Source organism: Typopeltis vanoorti, chromosome 26 (assembly GCF_054136105.1).
Source record: "Typopeltis vanoorti isolate ZY-2024b chromosome 26, IOZ_Tvanoo_1.0, whole genome shotgun sequence".
Classification (NCBI taxonomy): Eukaryota; Metazoa; Arthropoda; class Arachnida; order Uropygi; family Thelyphonidae; genus Typopeltis; species Typopeltis vanoorti.
In genome coordinates, this window is record NC_143574.1 from 14895929 (window position 1) to 14917924 (window position 21996).

The 21996-nt window shown below is 34.5% G+C and overlaps 1 protein-coding gene across 1 annotated transcript in view; it reads left to right on the forward strand.

The window, feature by feature from the left end:
* LOC150092349 (enhancer of mRNA-decapping protein 4-like) overlaps window positions 1–21996 on the forward strand; it is a 406953-nt gene that overhangs the window by 18158 nt on the left and 366799 nt on the right. Inside the window, exon 2 of the mRNA XM_090414848.1 lies at window positions 4755–4878. Within this exon, the coding sequence (XP_090270974.1) occupies window positions 4755–4878 (124 nt within the window). The remainder of the gene's footprint in view (window positions 1–4754; window positions 4879–21996) is intronic.

The following is a 21996-nucleotide window of genomic DNA, read 5'->3' on the forward strand; positions in this document are numbered from 1 at the left end:
CATGTCTAATAATGTAGTACATAGTTTGAAATATCTTATTTTCTTAAATGTCTCATCCAGTTTGTGACTTTCCCATTCAGAATTCTAATTACTATGAATGAGAGATTTTTATAATGGTTAGGTAGACCAAAGTTTTATCAGCACTGTTGATTGTATAGTAATTTCTGATTAAGTAATCCCTAATGTCTATACTCATAAGCTCTCTGAAGTTGAACCCAGTTTAGTGTTTATCTAAATTTTCTAAATTTAGATAAACGCTAAATTTTTGCACAAATGTTCAAGTGATCTAGCAAAGTGGGAATTGTAAACAGCCAGGAAGCTAAGTTATAACACAATCAGATAACTTTGAAAACATTATGGTATCCATGTATTGAACTTAATAATATAAACATATAAAGAAAGATAGTGTAATTTGTAATTTATTATTTTGTTATTTATAATAATAAACAGAATAATATTTATTATGAACCAATACTTTTGTAAACAAAATCAAAGTTATTTGAGATTTTTATTTTATTTATTTATTATTGTATTATGTGATGCCTCCAAGGACACTACTCACTACAACTCACTGTCTCATCTATTTAATCCACCCAACTACTCAATGTCATCTGCTACCCACCAATATAAATAGTATTTTTGTCTGTAAATTACATGTGTGCTCTTGGCACTGCCTTGCTATGTAGGATGAAAAACCAAAATTTCCAGAAGGGAAAACCCTGCATACTCCCATAGGAGATCGGCTAACTCACCTTCAATTGTAAAAGCCAACATAAAGATCCTCTCATTACAAGGAGAATCGAACTCAGGTCTTTTCTAGTCAAAGGTGCAATGTACCATCTTTTTTCCATTTCTTACACAGGTGCTGTTATTATTTATTTTTATAATTTTGTTTCTGGTGGTAAGATTTATTATTTTGTATTGGTTACACAAGTTGCTCTAGTCTTGTTCCTTGACTGAACTACCTAGCTAGCTAGATTTCAATCGGATAAAATCATGTTGAATTTTACCTGAGTTTTATGGCACAAAATTGTATTGATTTATTCTTTCCTTTGAATTCATGCCATGTTTTTCCTATTGAAATTAGAAAAACTTTTTTTTTAACACACACACACACACACACACACACACACACACACACACACTAGTATCCAAAAGCTAAGAATGAACTACATTTTTACCTGTATATGAAAAAATTTTCATGACTGCAGCGAAATGTGGACATAAATTTATTGCTAGCATACTAATAAATTATATTAATAATAAATTACACAAAATAATACATAAAAAAATAATGAATTACACAAAAAATGTTATAAAATTCATACAAATTAAATTGCACTGCATTTTTGGCAAAAGTTACACATTTCCTAAGAACATAGTTAAGGAATTAACGTACAGTACAGAAAACTATGCAGAGAGACATTTTGATACGAAACATGCCCACCATGAACTGCAGTGCACTCTCACAACGTTGTACCATGCTTACCACCAAGTGATTCACAAGTTCTTGTGGTAAACTGGCCCATTCCTCCCTTGGAGCAAGGATAAGATTTTGTTTTCTGGTGGAGAATTTAGAGCAGCAATGCATCTCCTTGTTGCATCCCAAACATTCTATGGGATTGACATCTGGAGAACATGCTGGCCACTTGATTTGATTAATATCCTCGGTTTCCAGAAGTATCTCCACTGCTTGTGTATGATTTGGTGTGCAAATGTCATCCATAAAAATGAATTCTTTGCTTACAACACCATGGAACAACTGAACATGACATGGTGCTGTAGGCAAACAATTTTTGTGATGTGTCTCCTGAACTTGAGTTTCTTATTCACTTAGATCCCTTGCTTCCTCTTCCTCCTGAAGCAAAGTTCCTCCAATATGATAAACTTCATTCCATCTTCTTTGGCCAGAAGGCATGACTTTGCAAAGTTGAAATGACATCTCCCATTCTTTAGCTCAAAGCACCAACCTATTCAAATCCTTTTTCCACAGTCAGAATTTCCTGACATTGATTTCCTAATTTAGCATCAGCAAACAACTTAATATCTCCTCTCACACCCTGAATTATATCATTGATATAGAAATTAAACAAAGTTGTCCCAGAATAGTTCCCTGTGGTACCCCACTTGTCGCTTTCCTTTTTCAGGATATTGCACATTCCCATATACAACACGCTGGCTACTATCAGTCAACCATTGCTGTAACCAAACTTCCACATGACAATCCATTCTCATCCTGCTGAATTTCAGTTGTTTATCCTGATCAAATGCTTCGCAAAACCCAGATAAATCACTATATAATCATCTCTCTGTCCATTACACTAGTCAATCTATTATAAAATGTAACCAGATTATTAAAGTATGACCTCCCCATAACAAACCCCATTCTGCTCTCTCGAAAGATTTCCATTCTCATCAATTCAAGTTTGTGTTCTGAATTACCAGTCTAACAACTTCACCACTACACTTCATATGCATACTGGCCTATAGTTGGATGCCACTGACTTTGATTCTCCCTTATGCAGTGGCACTGTCCCTTTTTTCCACTCTTTTAGAACTGTTCCTGTTATCAGCCTTTTCACACATTCCTGTAATTTATGTAATATCTCATCCAGTCCCACAGTATTATTAACATCAGGGTTACTTAATATTCTAAACGCTTCCCAATCTTTAGCTGTCGGTCTTCTCCCCTTCCTAATGTTATTCAGCATTACTCTAATCACTTTTTCCCAATTAAAGTCAGTCTTCCATATCCATTCTTTCTTCTGTTAGGCTTAACTGTAGAATTCTAAAGGATTGATATATAAAAAAAAAGGTTTGACAAATGAAATGACATGCACTGTCATCAGCAAAACTATGGATATCATTTGAGGTTAGCGAGAAAAGGTCAATTAACTCCAGAACTAACAAACGTCGGTGTCAGTGAGACATGCTTAACAGAGGACAATGTACTCATGGGAATAGAATGCAATGGTTATAGAATTCCCCACTCAGGCCTATAGTAGATGCCACCAATGCACCTTGCTACAGATTGTCTAAACAGCTGGCCAACACTTTGACCCCCTCACTGGAAGGTCCACTTCCTATATAAAAAACTTGACCCACTTTAAAGCCCTCACAGAAAATTTAACCTTGAATAATGCAAACATATTGGTAAGCTTTGATATCTCCTCTTTGTTTACCAATATTCCCTTAACTGACACCTTATCTCTCTTAGAAAACTTTTTTTCCCTCTGACATCTTAGATCTCTTTTCCTTTGCAATTAACTCTGGGTATTTCTCTTGGAAGAACAAAATCTACAAGCAGATAGAGGGAACCGCCATGGGGTTCCCCCCCCTCTCACCCCCCTTGCCAATTTATATGGAAGATTTCAAAAAACGAGCCATAGACTCAGCCCCACTCAAACCTCCTATCTGGCTAAGATATGTAGATGATGTGTTCTCTATTTGACCTCATGGCCCAGACACATTAGACTCCTTCCTCAGTCATCTCAATAGCCTACATCCAAGAATCCTGTTTACTATGGAAAAGAAAAAGAACAATTGTTTAGCCTTCCTAGACACCTTAGTCACACGCCTGCCTAATGATACACTTGCCTTCACTGTATACAGAAAACCCACACACACACACAGGCAGATACATTCACAAACTCTCGCACCACCACCCCTCGCAACAACATGGCATTATTAAAACTCTTACCAAGAGAGCCCACAATCTTTGTTCCAGTGGAACTGCCCTCACTACTGAGCTTAACCATATACACAGCACTTTCCTCTCCAATGGCTACAGCGAACACAGTATCAAAAAAATAATCAGTTCCTCCCCCATTCCCCGTCCATCTCGTCAACAAGATTTTAAAAATGCCATCACCATACCCTACATCCATGGCACATCCGAAAAAATAGCCAAGATACTAAAAAAGTACAATCTACACACAGCATATAAGCCCTACTGCAAACTTGCTACCCTTATCCGTTCTACAAAAGCTCAGCTCCCTCCTCTCTCTCTCTCTCTCTCTCTCTGCCTGGAGTTTACAAAGTACCCTGTTCCTGTAAGCTGGCATACTTTGGACAGACAGGCAAATCAGCATCCATCTGCCTGGAGGAACACAAGTCTTACATCTGTAAACACAACTATGGCCATTCAGGCTTGGCTGACCATGTTTTGGACAACACCCACAGGGTATCATGGAAGAAAACCACCATGCTCCACCACAGCAAATTCAAAAAAAGAGATACTTTTCTTAGAAGCAGCAGCAGCTCTCAGAAACCAACCAAATCTTAATAAATACAGTTGCATTAAGCTTCCGAAGATTTGGGAAACACTCGTCACCAGAGGTCCCACCTTACATTCCAGGCCACCTACTACCGCCTTTAGAGGGCGCTCCACCTAGATAGGACTTTTGTGTCACCCACGTGGTTGGGCTTAGTATTGTATGATATTTGTGTGCATATTACATTAATTGTTTTTGTAATCCCCGTAGATGTTCTAGTGACTAGGACGAAATATAGGAAGTATTAAATTCTATTTTAATTCTTTTTGAGTGTTGTAAAAAATCCATTAAGCCTCCAACATGATGTCTTCATAGCACTTAAGCCTCTACACACGATTTCTATCCAAAGAGAATGCCACTGCCAATATTTGAATGTTATTGAAATTGTAACATTTAATTTTTTTTTTCTTCATTAAAATTCCTCAGGAAAAAAATTGTATGAAAAAAATTCTCTAATTTTGTGAAAATTTCATTTTCTAGATAGAATAAATTCACTATCTAATGGGACTTCTGATACCATGTCAGAAATACAAGATACTAGTAGATATAATGGAGAAAATGTTCTGGAATCACTTTTCAAACCTTCTGTTCAGAAACAACACATGTAAGTTTTAAATATCTTCTTTTAGAGATTATAATAAATTGTTATATTAGTTTTATATCTATTATTAACGATGAAAATGTATAAAAATCAGTATTCTTTTTACAAAACATTTACCATTATTCAAAATGCAGTGAGTTACATTACCTTAGGTTGATTTGGGCCAGAGCATTGTCATAGAACTGGAATAATTGGATGCTACACTGCAAAATCATGGAAGGGTAGAATTAAACCTATCTAGACAAATGAGAAATATTCCTGTACTTATTACTTGATTAATGGGCAAGGGGAAAATCACAGCATGATTAACAAATCTTATAGATCCATTAATATATTTCTTCTCTTCAAGGCATAGGCATTTGCTTGTTCCAGCTTCATTGGTCTTTCCATCTTGTTGCTGGTGTCTCTTTCTTCCCATTTGGTCTAATATCTATCCACCTCTTTTGGTAGCTGATATCTTTCCATCCTAAATGGATGTTTTTTCTATTTCTCTCTATATTCCTTGATCTTTTCATTTATGTTATAAATATTTAGTTCTTTTCTGATATCTTAATTTCTTGTATGGCCCAATTTTCATCATCATCATCAAATTCCTGCCGTGTACCCTCAAGGGGTGTACAGATATGATAGTACTACATGAAAAAATTACATCATTACTAACTTCCTATCTATAATTTTCCTCCAAATCAGTCTGTTACTTGTCAAGACTCCAACATTATCAGATCTTATATTTCTATCGTCCAAGGCACTTTGTACCGTATCTTGGTCTTCCTCTAGGTCGTTTTCCTGCCAACCTGGCAGAGAACACTTCCTTTGCTAATCTTTCCTCGCCCATTCTGTTTAAGTGACCATACCACCTGAGATTAGCTCTGCTAACACATTCCTGGATGCTGACAATGTCAAGTTCTTTCCTAATATCCTCGTTTTTAATATTGCCATTGATGCCATCTGTTCACGCCTATAATCTTTCTCAGGACTCTCATATCTGTGGTCTCTAGTCTTTCGTCAAGTGTTTTACTTCTGACCCAGCTCTCAGATCCATAAGTTAAAACTGGTTTGAACACCATCTTGTATACAGCTAATTTAGTGTTCCGACTAATTTCTCTCTTATTCCATATGAATTTATTCAATTGACTTCCCACCATACTAGCTTTGCTGATTCTGTTGTCTATTTCTATATTTGATTTACCATCTTCAGTAAAAATCGTGCCTAAGTAGCTGAAATGTTTTACTTGTTCCACAGGTTCTCCATTCACAACACAGTTTCAGTGATTCTGCCTATTTTCATTGTCTTTGTCTTTTTATTGCTGACCTTCATACCATATCTATTACAGCAGCTATTCAATTTAGTCAGAGAATCTTCCAGACTTGTAGCGGATTTATTTAGAAGTATAACATCATCTGCATAAAGCAACGAATAGACATTAACATGTCCAATTCGGTTATCATGTTTAATACCACTTTCCTTCATAATGTGATCCATATAGATAATTAATAACGGAGGAGATAATGTACATCCTTGTCTCACACCAGATTTAACATTAAACCATCTTCCTGTACTTCCTTCAATTCTAACTGCTGACTTACAGCTCAAATAAAGACTAAGTATTGCTTGATATAATGGCCCATTGACACCATATAACTTCAGTGTATTGAATAGCTTCTCTCTTGGCACCTTGTCATATGCCTTTTCCAAATCTACAAAACTTAAATACAGATCTTTGTTATATTCCCATGCTTTCTCGACTATTTGTCGTAAAGTGAAGATCTGATCCTGACAGCCTCTATTTGGCCTGAATCCAGCTTGTTCTTCACCAAGCTTTTCTTCCACAATTCTTCTCAGCCGTTTCTCAAGTATACTTGCATAGATCTTGCCAGAAACACTCAGTAGGGAAATTCTCACATCCTTTGTAATTCTTACATTCAGTTTTATTTCCCTTCTTATATATGGGTACTATGAGAACTTACTCCAATAATCAGGAATTCGTCCCTCTGTCCAGGCTTTCTGAACTATGCAGTGCAGCCACTGTAAGACTCTTATACCACCATACTTGATTTTCTCACTTAGATCAGCCCAGATTACTTCTAGGGTTCTTTCAGTATCAATACTGCTAATCTTATCAATACTGCTAGTTTTTAGGTATTATATCCTCCTCCAGACTTCTATGAAATAGCAAGCTGAACTAGATATTTCTCTCTAATATCTTTTCTTTTTAGTCCATCAATTCTTATTTTTCTTGTTGCATTTTCTTTATTTATTCGTTTTGGTCTGATTTTTATTTTAATTGTGAGCAGGTTATGGTCACTATTGCAGTCTGCTCCAGGATAAGTTTTTGCATTTTTTGTTGCATTTCTATATCTTGAGTTAATTAATATATAATCAATCTGATTTCTTATTTCTTCACCTCTCTGTCTGTTTAACTCTTACCCTATTTATTTTTGAACTTTCATGTGCACAATTCTGATATTGCATCATTTGAGTAATTTTTAAATGCTTCCCATGCACTGTTAATATTCTTCTCATCCAGCAGCCGATACTATAGTGCTGAACCCTGTATACTTGGTTCAGCATTAACCAACTTCCTCAGTTGGTTAATGGGCATGAGATGAATCAGCTTAATTATCAGATCTTATTGGTCCATTAATATATTATTTAATAAATTATTAAGACATTCCATTATGATTATATTAATAAAAAATGTATCCATTGAGTAAATTAAATAGCATAACACAACCAAAATAAGCAACAGAAAAGTTTGTTTTATCAAGTGAATTTAATACTTCAGCTAAAAATACAGTTTTTGACATTTGGACTTATTATGGAGGATGCAAATGTTGTTCATTGGATAACCAGGGTAGATTACTTGATTGCAAGCTCTAAAGCCAGATCTCAGAAGTCCAAAATAGTGATGGAACTGATGTTCTCAGTGCCACAATGTGGAGAATTCTGAACTTTGTTGATATGTAGACTAAATGTGCAGCAACTAAATCTTCTGACTACACCTTCATATTGGTGAATTTGTTATTAGTCCTGGTTATATTCCCAGCCAGTAGGCATCAGATTCTGGTATTTTATTCATAAACATTCACTTTCTGCTGTGTTCATTTTCTACAGATATTTCTATAAATACTTTAATCAGAATTCCCATCATAATTCCTTAACTCTTTGAAATTCAAACAATATTAAATTCTTTCCTAACATCCTCGTTTTTTAATACGATATTGCCACTGATGCCATCTGTTCATTCCCCTAATCTTTCTTAGGACTCTCATATCCGCAGTTTTTAATCTTTGTTTTACTTCTGATCCAACTCTCAGATCTATTAGATAAAATTGGTTTGAACACTGTCTTGTATACAGTTAAGTTAGTGTTTTGACTAAGTTCTTTCTTATTCCATATAAATTTATTCAATTGACTTTCTACCATACCAGCTTTGTTGATTCTGGTGTCTATTTCCATATTTAATTTACCATCTTGACTAAAAAAATCGTGCATAAGTAGCCAAAATGTTTACTTGTTCTATAGGTTCTTCATTCATAATGCAGTTGATATTTTCAGTTCTTCTGCCTATTTTCATTGTCTCTGTCTAGTTATTGCTGACCTTCATACCATATCTATTACAACAGCTATTCAATTTAGTCAGAGAATCTTCAGACTTCTAGTGGATTTATTTAGAAGTATAACATCATCCGCATAAAGCAAAGAGCTGACATTGACATCTCCAATTTTGATATCATGTTTAATACCACTTTCCTTCATAATGTGATCCATATAGATAATGAATAACAGAGGGGATAATGTACATCCTTGTCTGACACCAGATTTAACATTAAACCATCTTCCTGTACTTCCTTCAATTCTAACTGCTGACTTACAACTCAAATAAAGACTAAGTATTGTTTGATATAATGCACCATTCACACATACAACTTAGCATTATGAATAACTTTTCTCTTGGCACCTTGTCATATGACTAGATCTACAAAACTTAAATACAGATCTTTGTTATATTCCCATGATTTCTTGACTGCTTGTCGTACAGTGAAAATCTGATTCTGACATCCTCTATTTGGCCTGAATCCAGCTTGTTCTTCACTAAGCTTCTCTTCCACAATCCTTCTCAATCATTTCTCAGATATACTTGTATAAATCTTACCAGGAACACTCAGTAGAGAAATACCTCTGTAATTCTCACATTCAGTTGTATCCCTTTTTATCTATGAGTACTATGAGAACTCCATTCCAATCATCTAGATTTCGTCCCTCTGTCCAGGCCTTCGGAACTATGCGGTGCATCCACTGTAAGACTTTTATACCTCCATTCTTGAGCATTTCTGGTCAAATTTCATCTACTCCACCTGCCTTTCCACATTTCTGACTTTTGATGGCATTTTCTACTTCAAGTATGGATATGTATTCATGTCTGCCTGAGTGTTTTTTACTACTGTGCTGTCATCACTGGTTGTTTCATTTAGCAATTTTTGGAAGTAATTTCTCCATACTTTAAGAATATCTTTTTCTCCAGTTTTCATATCATCTTTATCATCTCTAATTCCTTTTACAGTACTCTTTCTTCCATTTCTGAGCTTTTTCAACAACCTCCAAGAATCTCTTGCCACCTTGTTGATATTTATTTTTTGTGTTCTTACCAAAGCCTTCCCATGAGTTTTGTTTATCTAGTTTTACACAGTGTTTAGCTTTCTTACATTTGTCTCTGTATGCTCTAAGAGCACAAGCTGACTTATTTGCCAGGGCTTTTGATATGTGTTCTTCTTTTCCTTCACTGCCTCTTTAACTTCCTGTGTCTACCATGGACTTATGATTTTTCTATCCTTGCAGACAACCTCAACACATGCCTCTCTGGCTGAATCAATCAACGATCAACGTTTTCTTCAGGATTTGCTGCTGACTCTCCAAGGTTTGGTTCCTGTTCTCAAATATTTTTTTTTTTTGAATAAATATGTGTGTATTTTAGTCTACAGTTTACGTTTTAGAGCAGCACAACTTTTATTCGCTTTAAAACTTTCTTACATATTCTTCTTTTCGATATGAAATTCAATTTTATCCTACTCAAGACTAAATGGTGATCACTTCCAATTTCAAATTCTCTGTACACTAGTGTCCTGCACCAGTGGGAAAACATCACTATCAACAGTAACATAGTCAGACTTTTTTTATTCCTTGCCTCTTCTCTCCATGTGAATTTGTGCACATTTTATGTTGGAACATGGTATTAGTAATAACCAGTCCTGAGCAGAAATCGAACAGGTATTACCTTTTCTCATTTCTCCAAATTTCCCAAAATATTTTTGTATGTCTGACAATCATTTCCTACTCTTCAATTAGATCCCCAACAAGGACCAACTTTTCCCTTTTCATTTTGTCAGTTGCTTTTTCTAAAGTCTCAAAAAATTCCTTCACTTCTACCTTAGTAGAATCTTCTGTAGGACCATAGGCACAAATAAGTCTCATTGTTGAGTTCCCATTCTCATATTTGCCCAGATTACTCTACTTGAGACTGACTGCCATTCAAGAAGATTAGCTTCGTATTTTGTGTTGAATACTATGGCTATTTCTTCTTTTCCTTGATTGTCATTTCCTGAATATAACATTTTGTATTTATTTCTCAGAAAGATTTCAACATTTTTTGTCTTTGTTTCAGTCACCAATATTATGTTGACATCACCACTGGTACTTGTCTAATTCCTCAGCTAGCTCCATTTCTTTGCCATTCAAGCTTCTTATATTGATAGTACTGATCTTGAACTCTGGTGATGTTGAGTTGGGGTGTGTTTTAGGATTTGTTCCAGTAGCTGACTTTTTGCTATTCTCCCCGTTTCTTGGCGCAAACAACGGGAGGGGGCCTTGTTTAACTGAGCAACACCCAGGTGGCTTGTAATTCTGTCATGTTGTATCATTTTATATTGTAGTTTAAGCCGATAAGAATACAATTTGTTTGGCTAAATCCCAAATTGCCAGTCCATCTTTGTTTATTCATTATCCAGGTAGATTCCTAACAGGGTGCACCACGAGGAGGTAAGGATTGGACATTAGGTCAGCAGTCCTGGTTGGTTTCTTCGCATTCCTTTAAAGGCTATATGGAGGTCTCCTCTCAATTATACAGCTTTGACCCTTAAGCACCTGCAAACACCTCTTCTCTTATTTATTTCCCAAATAGTTTGATCTGCACATCTTCAAATCTAATGTTACTTTCTCTAACATCTTTCTTTCTCCTCACCTTCCCACCCACAGTACTAATGCATTAGAGGTGGAATGACTTGTGGATAAGATGAACAGAAAGGAAAGCTTCCCGCTTTCTCTCTTTAAGAGTTAGTTTTAATAGTCCTCTTTTTTTTTTTCTTCTGAAGTTCTGATTACTTCCCTTTCATCTGCCACAAGAGTATTAGACCTCTCCATGATCTCACATCATAAATTTAAAAAAAACAAAAAAACTTTGATGCTTGCAGTAGTTCTAAATTTATACATAATTTGGTTTATACAATTTCATTAATTACCTATTGTAATAGTAGCCACCAAATCATGTTTTGAAATATTGAAATAAATTATGTCAGCTCAGTCTCATTTTATATATATTGGTTTTAGCCACGGTATATATTTATTTATTTTGCACTGAGTTGGGTACATTTTTGTGCTTTGGGATTGATTTTCTCCTTGTATAAATCATACCGGCTAGAGAACATACCTAGTTGATATGTTGGACCAGTTTCTGAATAAATTTGGAAGTAGTGTTACATATATTGTAAAGGTCTAAATTAGAAATTTGAATAATTCATGGTGTTAATGATGTCACTCTAGATGACTGAAGTCTCTTGCTGGAAGGTGAAAGGTGAAGGTCTCGTCAACATAGTTTTTTATGAGCGGGGGGGGGTCTGGAAAATTCTGATACACACACCTAGAAGAAAAATGATATTAAAGCAACTGATATAACCACAAGAAAGAACATATGAGAATATAAGGTACCTTCATAAATCTGCCACTAGTATGTTCTTTCTTGTGGTTATATTAGTTGCTTTAATATCATTTTGTTCTAGGTGTTTATTGGAACTTTTCACCCCCCCCTCCCCTGTATAAATGATATTCTAGTGACTTTGAGGTAGAAAACTGAATTAGGGAAACTTTTCACTTTTCTTTTTAATTGAACCATTTTGTTGACTTTTCAACATCAAGCACTGTAACATAAGCAGTTTCCTGAGAATGATTTCAATACAGATAGCAACTTAGCATATTAAAACCATTAAAAATGAACTTGGTGTTTTGGATTTTAAAGGATTTTAAAAATTAGTGAATATCATCAGAATTCAACTATTAAAGATGGATAACAAAGATGGTATCAACATTGGATATTATCAAATTCCTGACGTATACCTTCAGGGTGGTGTACAGAATCTTATGATAGTACTACATGAGTAGTTGTATCATTATTAACTTCCTATCAATAATTTTCCTCCAGATTAGCCTGTTATCTGTCAACATTCCAATATTATCAGATCTTATATTTCTGTCTTCTAAGGCTCTTTTTACTGTATCAATCCACCTACATCTTTGTCTTCCCCTGGATCTTTTTTACTGCCATCCTGGCAATGAACACTCATTTAGCTAATCTTTCCTCTCCCAGTTGATAGATATGTTAATTACAATTGTCCACAATGAGAACAACAAAGGAGAGCTTAAGGGATGGATGATACTGTGGCACCAAGAGCTGACCACCTATGATGAGCTGCTTTGAATATTTATTGTTCCAAGCATCTTCCCATGTACTAAACAATATCCTTTCCTAGAGAGGTATGTGGTGAAGTTGTCTATAAGGATAGATAGAAAAATAAGAACTCCACACAAGAAATTGAAGAAGCACTTCTGGAAAAGAAGAAAACCCAAGTTCCTAGCAAATAAGTTGGCAGATGCCCTAAAAGAATACAAAGAAAAATGTAAGAGAGCTAACCATGTGAAAGTAGCTAAACAAAAGTCATGGGAGCACTTCGATAAGAATATAAAAAATAAATATCAGGAAGGCGAAAAATGTTCTGGAAGCTATTTAAAAAGTTTCTAAATGGAGGAAAGAGAGTACTGTAAAAGGAATCAAAGATGATAAAGGTGACATGAAAACTGAAGATAAGGTATTCTTCTTGTTCTATGGAGTAATTACTTTGAAAGACTTAAATGAAACAAGTGACAGAACTATACCAGAACATATTCAAGAGGCATACTTGAGGTAGAAAACCCATGAAAAACTTGAAATTTGAAAAGGCAGCTGGAGTAGATTATATTTGACCAGAAATACTCAAGTATGGAGGTATAAAACTTTTGCTGTGGCTACACTGCATAATTCAGAGGACCTGGTCAGAAGATCAAATTCCTTATGATTGGAGTATAGCTCGCATAGTATCCATTTAAAAAAAAAAAAAAAAAAGGAATAAAGCTGAATGTGAGAATTAGAGTAATTTCTCTACTAAGTGTTCCAGGTGAGATTTATGCAAGCATACTTGAAAAGAGGTTGAGAAAGATTGTGGAAGAGAAACTTGGAAACAAGCTAGGTTCAGACCAAATAGAGGTTGTGAAGATCAGATTTTCACTTTACCACAAATAGTTGAGAAATCATGGGAATATGACAAGGATCTGTACTTAAATTTTGTAGATCTGGAAAAGGCATACGACAAGGTCTCCAGAAATAAGCTTTTCAAAACACTACAATTATTATGAGGTAAGAGGAACATTATACAGAGCAAAATATGGTCTATATTTAAGTTTAAGTCAGCAGATAAATGCAGGAAAATGGTTTGATGTAAATAAGGGATAAGACAAGGATGCATATTATCTCCACTGTTATTCATCATCTATATGAATTATGAAATGTTTCATAATTCATATAAATTTCACATTATGAAACAAGTGGCATCAAGCCTGATATTAGAATTCGCTATGTCAAACTTAGCTCTTTGCTATATACAGATGATGATATACTCCTAAGCACATTAGTGCCAATCTCCAAATTTGGCATGAAAAGCATCAATAAAAAGACAAACTATGAAAATGTGCAGAAACAGTGAACACATCAACAAGTAAAATATATCAGTTATTTAATCACAGTTTTTAGTGAAGATGGCAAGTTAAATCTGTAAATAGACTAGAGAATAAGCAAAGCTGATGTGATGGGTAGCCAGCTAAATAAATTCATATGGAATAAGAGAGAAATTAGCCAAAACACCAAACTAGCAGTATACAAGACTGTGTTCAAACCAGTTTTAAGTTATGGATCTGAGCGTTTGATTAGAAATAAAGCACTTGATCAAAGACTTGAGAACGTTGATAGAGAACCTGGTAGAGAACACAGACAGTTTTCAGAGAGGAATTAGTGGAGTGAACAGATGGCATTAATGACAGAGTCATATCAAAAAATGAAGATATAAGAAATGAACTTGACATTGTTAACATTTAACAATAAGTCAATCTAATATAAGTAAGCATAGTCAATCTAATATAGTATGGCCACTTAAATAGAATGGGTGAGGAAAGGTTAGTAAAACTTGTTTGATTGCAGGAAATAGACCCAGAGGAAGACCAAGGTCTAGGTGGATTGATTTAGTCAGAAGTGCCTTAGAAGCCAGAAATGTTAGATATAACGATATTGGATTGCTGATAAGCACTCCAATAGACTAATTTGGAGGAAAATTGTGAATAGGATATCAATAATAATGCAAACTTTATCATGTAGTGTTGTCGTAATAGCTTGAACATCCTTTACGTATCAGAAAATTTATAACGTGCATACTGAGGAGAGATAAATTCTTGCTGCGACCTTGACTGGTAGGGAGAGAAAATCTCACGGTGCTACAGAGTTAGCATTTTGTTTATCGGCGGATGCATCACATATTGTGACAGGTTCTTTGAGTGCAACCAAATCATCATAGCGTTGACAAAGAAATGTGTTTATTTCAGTATATATTGGAAAATAATTACAGATAATACTATATTCGGTTAGTATATTTGAATTACTAAAATGTGTAAATATATAAATGAACATTAATATGCCATATGATAATGGCAGATATAAAGGAGAGAAGGTGCAGGTGTAAATAGAAATACTTTCATTACTGGCAAATGAATTATTATTTCTATTTGTGATATGGTGTGTGTGTCCTAATTTACTGAGGTGGGGTGAATAACACATATTCTGTAAGCTTTTGACATATATGTTTGCATTTATGATAGGCATAATTAAAACTTATGAGGAGAGGGAAAGAGATTTCTTTGCAAAATATAAATAACCAGTATAAAATAATAAAGTATACAATAATGTGTGTGTGTGTGTGTGTGTGTGTGTGTGTGTGTGTGTGTGTGTGTGTGTGTGTGTGTGTGTGTGTGTTAAAGAGACCAAGAAATTTTATACTTGGTTTTAATCCTTTTCTCAAGTAAGCAAAACAAAGTTTTGCACATGAAATATATTCACTTCTGAGCTACTTGTATATAGAGGTTAATGACTTCATATCACTTGCCTTAGTATATATCTCGTAATGCAAAGCACACTCCCTTTCAGGCATGTATAATACAATGCATAATGGGAAGGGCCACTACCCAGACCGGTTTCAAACTTTATTGAGGTCTCATCAGTGGGAGCCAAACCCAGGAGAGATACCAAGGTGGAAGTAATGCAGAAGTGATATATATCTCATATACAAGTAGACAAAAGGTGCTTGACCTTATTAATAAAAATCTCTGGATGAGAGAAAGATGTAGGAAGTTTTTACGTTGGGTGTATTATACGTTAAAGATACCAAGAAATTAAGAAATTTTATACTTGGTTTTAATCCTTTTCCCAAGTAAGCAAAACAAAGTTTTATGAGGAGAGACTGAAAATGTGATTCATTTGGGTGATGAATATATGTGATGGAATAGTAATTCAATACTGAGACATTCTATGTACTATATTTAGCAACAATTAGCTTAATTAGAGAAATGGATCAAAATAACCCTGCATAATAAAAATCACATCTCCTGCCACACACACAAGCAAAACAGTTTTATTGTTACTTGCACCAAATAGCTAAATACATGTCCTAACATCCTCTTTCAAATTTTGAGTTGCTGAAAACAGAGTAATGTGTGTTTATAATGCAGTCATTAAGCGTAGAAAGCAAGTGATTTATGTAAAGCAAATAATGTATATATATATGTAACTTGAAATTAGTTTGAATTTAATTTGAGATTTTTGATATCACAAGATAGTTTACAAATGCTAATTTTACAAATAAAATTCTACTGAAAAAGCTGTAGCTGGGATGCCTTATGATCCTTGTAAAAATGTGCCTGTCTGGTGCAAAAGGGATTTCTATAAGGAAAGAGAGTTCCAATGGTCAGAGAAACACATGCGAAACACTGCCAGCATGAACATGTTTTTTTTTTTTTGTATAAATTATATGCCTGATTTTGCCTTTCCTAGAGCCAAGCCCAGTCTCACCCAGCTATTACAATACTGCTCACAAGAACTTTACACAATTTCCAAGGATGTCATCTTTCCAGCACTTATTACTTTGTTCAGTATTTTCCTCACATCTGTCTAATAAACCTTCATAGCTTAAGTTGTAGTCATGTCATCTCTGCCAGCTGTTTGTGGAGCTCTACAAATTATATTCCTTCAGTCTCTCCTCATATCCAACATTCTCAAGGTGGTATGTTTTCTTTTAGTTATCCATCTAATCAGCCTGTCCACAATAATCCTAGAGTTGCCTGATCTGTTCCTTATACAGTAACATTACACCTTATTCCTTCCTGTCAGTGTTCATTATAGCAGTAATGAGGACATTGACAGGAAAGAATAACAAGCTGTCAGTGACCTCACTACTGCTAATTTTCTAACCAACCTACACAACTTTTGTGCCCCTCACCAACCAAATCTTAACTCTTTACAATTAGTCAACTCTGGAGATATGGAAATGTTGCTGTCCTTTATCCAAAAAGTCTTCTGTCTCCTCCACCTTGAGAGCACATAATACACCTCATTCCTGGCCAAAGTGGCTAGAGGAATAGAACTATGGCCTGGCTGACCAAATATATAACTTCTTTACTCTCTAACCTCCTTCACTCCAAGCTGGTTGTGGATTTGAATCCTGCTGTGGGTAGGATAACTAAATCGTAATACATTTCTGAAACAAGGCACCCCTTTAACAGTCCCATGCTGCTCTCTGAAAAAATTCGTATTTTCATTGACCTAGTTTTGTATTATAACTTACCTCTCCAATACTCTCACCACTAAACTCGGAATGAGAAATTGACGTAGTTGTTACTACTGATTTCATCTCTTCTCATTCCCTCTCCCCATTACATTGGGATTAAATTCATACTTTATTTTCCTTTGGCCCTCCAGGAACTATTTCTGCTGCAAAACTTGAACAGTCAAGTCAGGAGCACTGTTAGCTCCTTTTCTACATTCTCATAATATTATTATTATTATTACGTCACACCTCCAGGGAGTCCAAAGACTCATCGAGGGAGGGCACCTACTCTACAGCTCTCTGTCTCCACCACTCAATCTAACTACACCAACGCCATCTACTGCCCACTACTAATACTAGTATTTTTACAGACAACCACAAACATCCATGCCCATGGTGGGATTTGAGCCCACAGCCTTTTGGCTGGAGAGCAGACACGCTAACCACTTGGCCAGCAGTATACATGGCAGTATCTCATCTAGTCCCATGGTTTTATTAACATCAAGTTTGTTTAATTCCAACCAATCAATATTCTCAATTTGTTTAGTGTTCATTACGTCTCTCCAACATGAAATTCATTGACAGAATATTCCCTGAACATTTTTGTTAGTAAACAAAAATGAGCCAATATTCAGTGAATGTTGACAGAATATTCACCGAACATCTCTTCTATAGTCATGCAACTGTAGAATTCCTGGCATTTTGTTTTGCTTTTTCTGTCACTCATTGCTTTTCTGATATGTGCCTTACTCTTCATGCAGCTTATCAGTACTTCCTCTTTGCACCTGCTCCATATCATCCTCATCTTTAGAAAATTAGTGCTTAATTTTATGATCGAGTCTTGTAAGGGGATTTCTATTACTTCAGGTATGCTAATTTTGAAAATACCTTTTTTTTTTCTTGTCATATAAGAAATTTTAAAAAATTGTTAAGATAAAACAAATGCAATATGGCTATATAAAAAAACAAATGGTTGTATATAATTACAAATATAATTGTAAACAAATGCAATATGGCTGTGTATAATTATTTATTCTTTATTTTAACAAAGTAAACATTCTGTATTATTTTGCTTTTAAAATAAAATAGTGTTACTAATGGTGTTTCTAGTTAGAAAAAAAAAATGATGGGAAATGAGCACTTTCCATTATTCATCTTGGTGTTTTTAAGAAATCTGCATGCTTGCATCTTAAATCATGTCTGGCTGTCTTATGTCTTCACTAAACTTTTTTCCTTGTTTTTTTTTTATTACAATTTCAGACTTTGCAGGGTAAAACTATAACTCTTTAAATTTTTTAGCATGGTGTTGACAATATTTTTATTAATTTTGGGCCATTATCCCTGATTCTTTAGGAGCGTACTTTGGTCCCTTGAGATATGGTTGTTTGCACTGTCCAAATTTGTGGAATTGGGCTAGCTAATACTTCACCCTCTGACATGATCATTGTCAATCGTTAGACTGAGTTCATAGGATAGCTCCATTCTCTTGCTCAGTATTATCAATCAGAAACTTAGTCACGAATCATCCATTGACCAGTAACAGTGCTGGAGTAGTAATGGATGGAAAATATGATTGAAGAACAAATCGAGAACAAACAGATGGAACATGTCTTTGAAGAACAAAATAGTGCATCAGCAACTGAGATAGGAGGAGGAAAAATCACTGAAGAACGGGAATTAGTGATGAAAATTCAGGACAGTATAGTTGATTTCTCTCCCTCTCCCCCACAAGTTACTTAAAAATTTATAAATAACTTGCATCCAATCTCACTTCTTTTTCCAGATCCTTTATTTCTTCATGTATGAGGACCCACAAGATTTTACTTGGGAAAGATCAGGAAGTTTAACATGGATACTTAAAATTCCAAAAATGATCTTTGACCATTTTTGGAATTGCTTCACGAATCACAGTTTTATGCAAAGTGGGGGTAATATATATATATATATCAGTGGCATCACGTTGCCATTTGTAGTGCGGGGGTTATGCAACCTGTGCTACAAATTTCACGTTAATTTGACCGTATGCATGGGCATCCACAGAAATTTTTCGAGGAGGGGGAGCAAATCTTAGAGACAAATAATTACATCAGTCAATTTTTGTAATTATTGATGCAATTAAATAATTACATCAATAAACATCTTTTAGCATTTTTTTATGTAATTATTTGTCAATGTAAACTATAAATACATTATTTTCATTTTACATCGATTTTAATGATCTTTAATTCTTGGAAAAAAAACTTATTCGGAATTAATACAGTTTTTAGCACAATTTCATATATAAAAAAATTGACCGGCATGTTTTATTAAAAGTCAACTAATTTATCCCAAAATCCTAAATCAAATTATTTCAGTTTAAAAGCAAAAAAAAATAATAAAACTAAGAAGTAAAATAATATTAAATGACATATACTTACCTTTTAAAAATGTATTTTTCTGTTTAAATTTGTTTCACTATAAATTTACAATTCACACTTCACTCAGTGATTCACTATACACAGAGGGCAAACAAACACTGGTTGCTGTTTACAACAGTTCATTTTTTTCACAAATCAGAAAAAGATTAACCAAAAACAGGAACACGTGTTTTATTGCTGCAATAAAACACGTGTTCTATGGCTACCCAGCCTTGGGCCAAAACAGGCCAACCCATAATAAAAATTTAAGACAGAAAAGCGTCCCATGGTCAAGGGTGTAAGGTTGCATATCTCAATCACTTTTATTATTATAATTTGTGGAAATTTTTACTTTATCCCAGGAGGAGTTCTCTGTTGTCCCCCGTGCAGATACACATGACCATATGATTGCATTTTTATCAATGTATGAAAGTTTTGAGAGTGTATAGCATATCAGCGCTCATCTTAATTGATCCATTGCAATTAATTGCAGGATAACTTTGAATACTTCTGCAGTGAGGGAATAATCGGTTTGTTTTAGGATTTATTAGTAAACAATAATGAAGGAGAATTTTTATTTGGTTGGTATATTTGAAATACTCAAAGATGAAAATATGTGACCCATCATTTATAAGACATGTGAGAATAGGAAATGAAAGGAAAGAATAAGTGTGAGTAAAAATACTTTCATTAATGCTAAACAAATTATTAATAATTAACATTTGTGATATGTGTATCCTATAAGTTGCTGGGTAGAGCGAATAGCATGAGCATATAAAGTCTAGACATGAATAAGTGAATTTATGATGGTATAATTAAAAAAAAAAAAACTTATGAGGAGACAGAGTATGGCAGGAATATTTATTTATTTATTTATTGTATGGCTTGTACGCATGATTAAAAGACAATAAGATATAATACACATGAGTATAGATAAGATTCACATATATGATTAAAAAAAAAAGTCTACATTCAGGCAAATACAAATATGAAATTTATGACAATCATCAGACAGATTAGTCATATTTTAACATTTAGGTTTTTGATCCAGTTGATCGCCTCTGGGGATAGGTCAAAGATATCCTTAAAGTCACTTGGATGTGCTGTCAGCTCGCATTCCTGTACTATATGGTAAATGGTTTGGGTCTTGGCTTCACAGGGACAATGGGGATTTGGTATCTTAACTCACTTTGAAAGTAAATGGCAGGAATAAATATGGTTTGATGGAGCAGCCAATCATTTCATAAAATTTGTTGCCCATGTTATGTGTATTTCTCTGGTTTGTATATTTCTCTCTGTTTTCCAAGAAATTTCTTTTGTTTACTGAGATTCAGAGTACATAACATCTGATCATTATCGGAATTATCCACACTTTCAGGAATCCTACATTCCTTAGTTGTTGTTTTTTTTAGTATCAGCGGTTCGTCTGTCTTATTAATCTCACATCTGCTGGTATTTTTTTTGTAGATCAACAACGTGTTATAATACACAGAATATTAATTTTTATTCAGGAAGATATATTTTTTACTGTCTGTCGTTTCCGAAGACTAGAATAAAAATGCCTGTATACCAGGCCTGCACAACTTGATTGTCTTTGAGGGTCAAACCCAACTTGGACCACCTGACCAAGGGCCAGATCACTTCGGACCTCTAATCTTAGACTAGTCCACTGCAGCTAAACTTAAGTAAATTTGTTAGTAGATCTACAGTAAATACTAATTAATATGCATATTTAAATTTTTTAGAGAGTTACAATTAAAATTATGATCAAAATTATTTACAAACAGATATAGCTGCAAAATTCTCAATAAAAACCACTTAAACATAAACACAAAGTTTACTAATAATTTCACTGAGAATATCACACTTATTCTCAGTGAAATATCAGTGACTGAATGTCACAATGTGATACATTGCATTTCTTTGTTGCCACCATTTTATCAAAATTTGGTGTGTCATGTTTGAAGTGGCTGTTCTTAATATGGCCTCTAAATTGATATCACTTAAAGATGAACGCTATTTGATTTTGTTCAAGTTCATGACCGAAAATGTTTGTTTACAAGTATATGTGCTCCCTAACATCCAAAATACTTAGTAGGCAGTATCCAACAAACTTTTAAATTTATTCTAATCCAGAATAGAATAAAACTCTTGTAAAGTACTCTCGCTATGCTCGACCCGATAGTTTTCAGAACACTGGAGATCAATAACTTTCATCTGGAGTTCGACAGGTAGATTTCCTGTTTCGACAGAAAATGGATCCTCAATCACTTTTATGCAGACTTCGTCTTCATTACTCAATGGCAATCTTTTCTGAAACTCCTCACTTAGAAGTGATATGTGCTTCTTATATTTCCCACCCACCATTGAATGATATTCTGATGGAATATTCTGTCGACAAGTTAAAAAATGTGACATATCCCCCTTAGCAAGTTGATTTTCAAATAAATTTCATTTCATTTTGAATGCCTTTATAAGAGACATTAAAGAAAAAGAA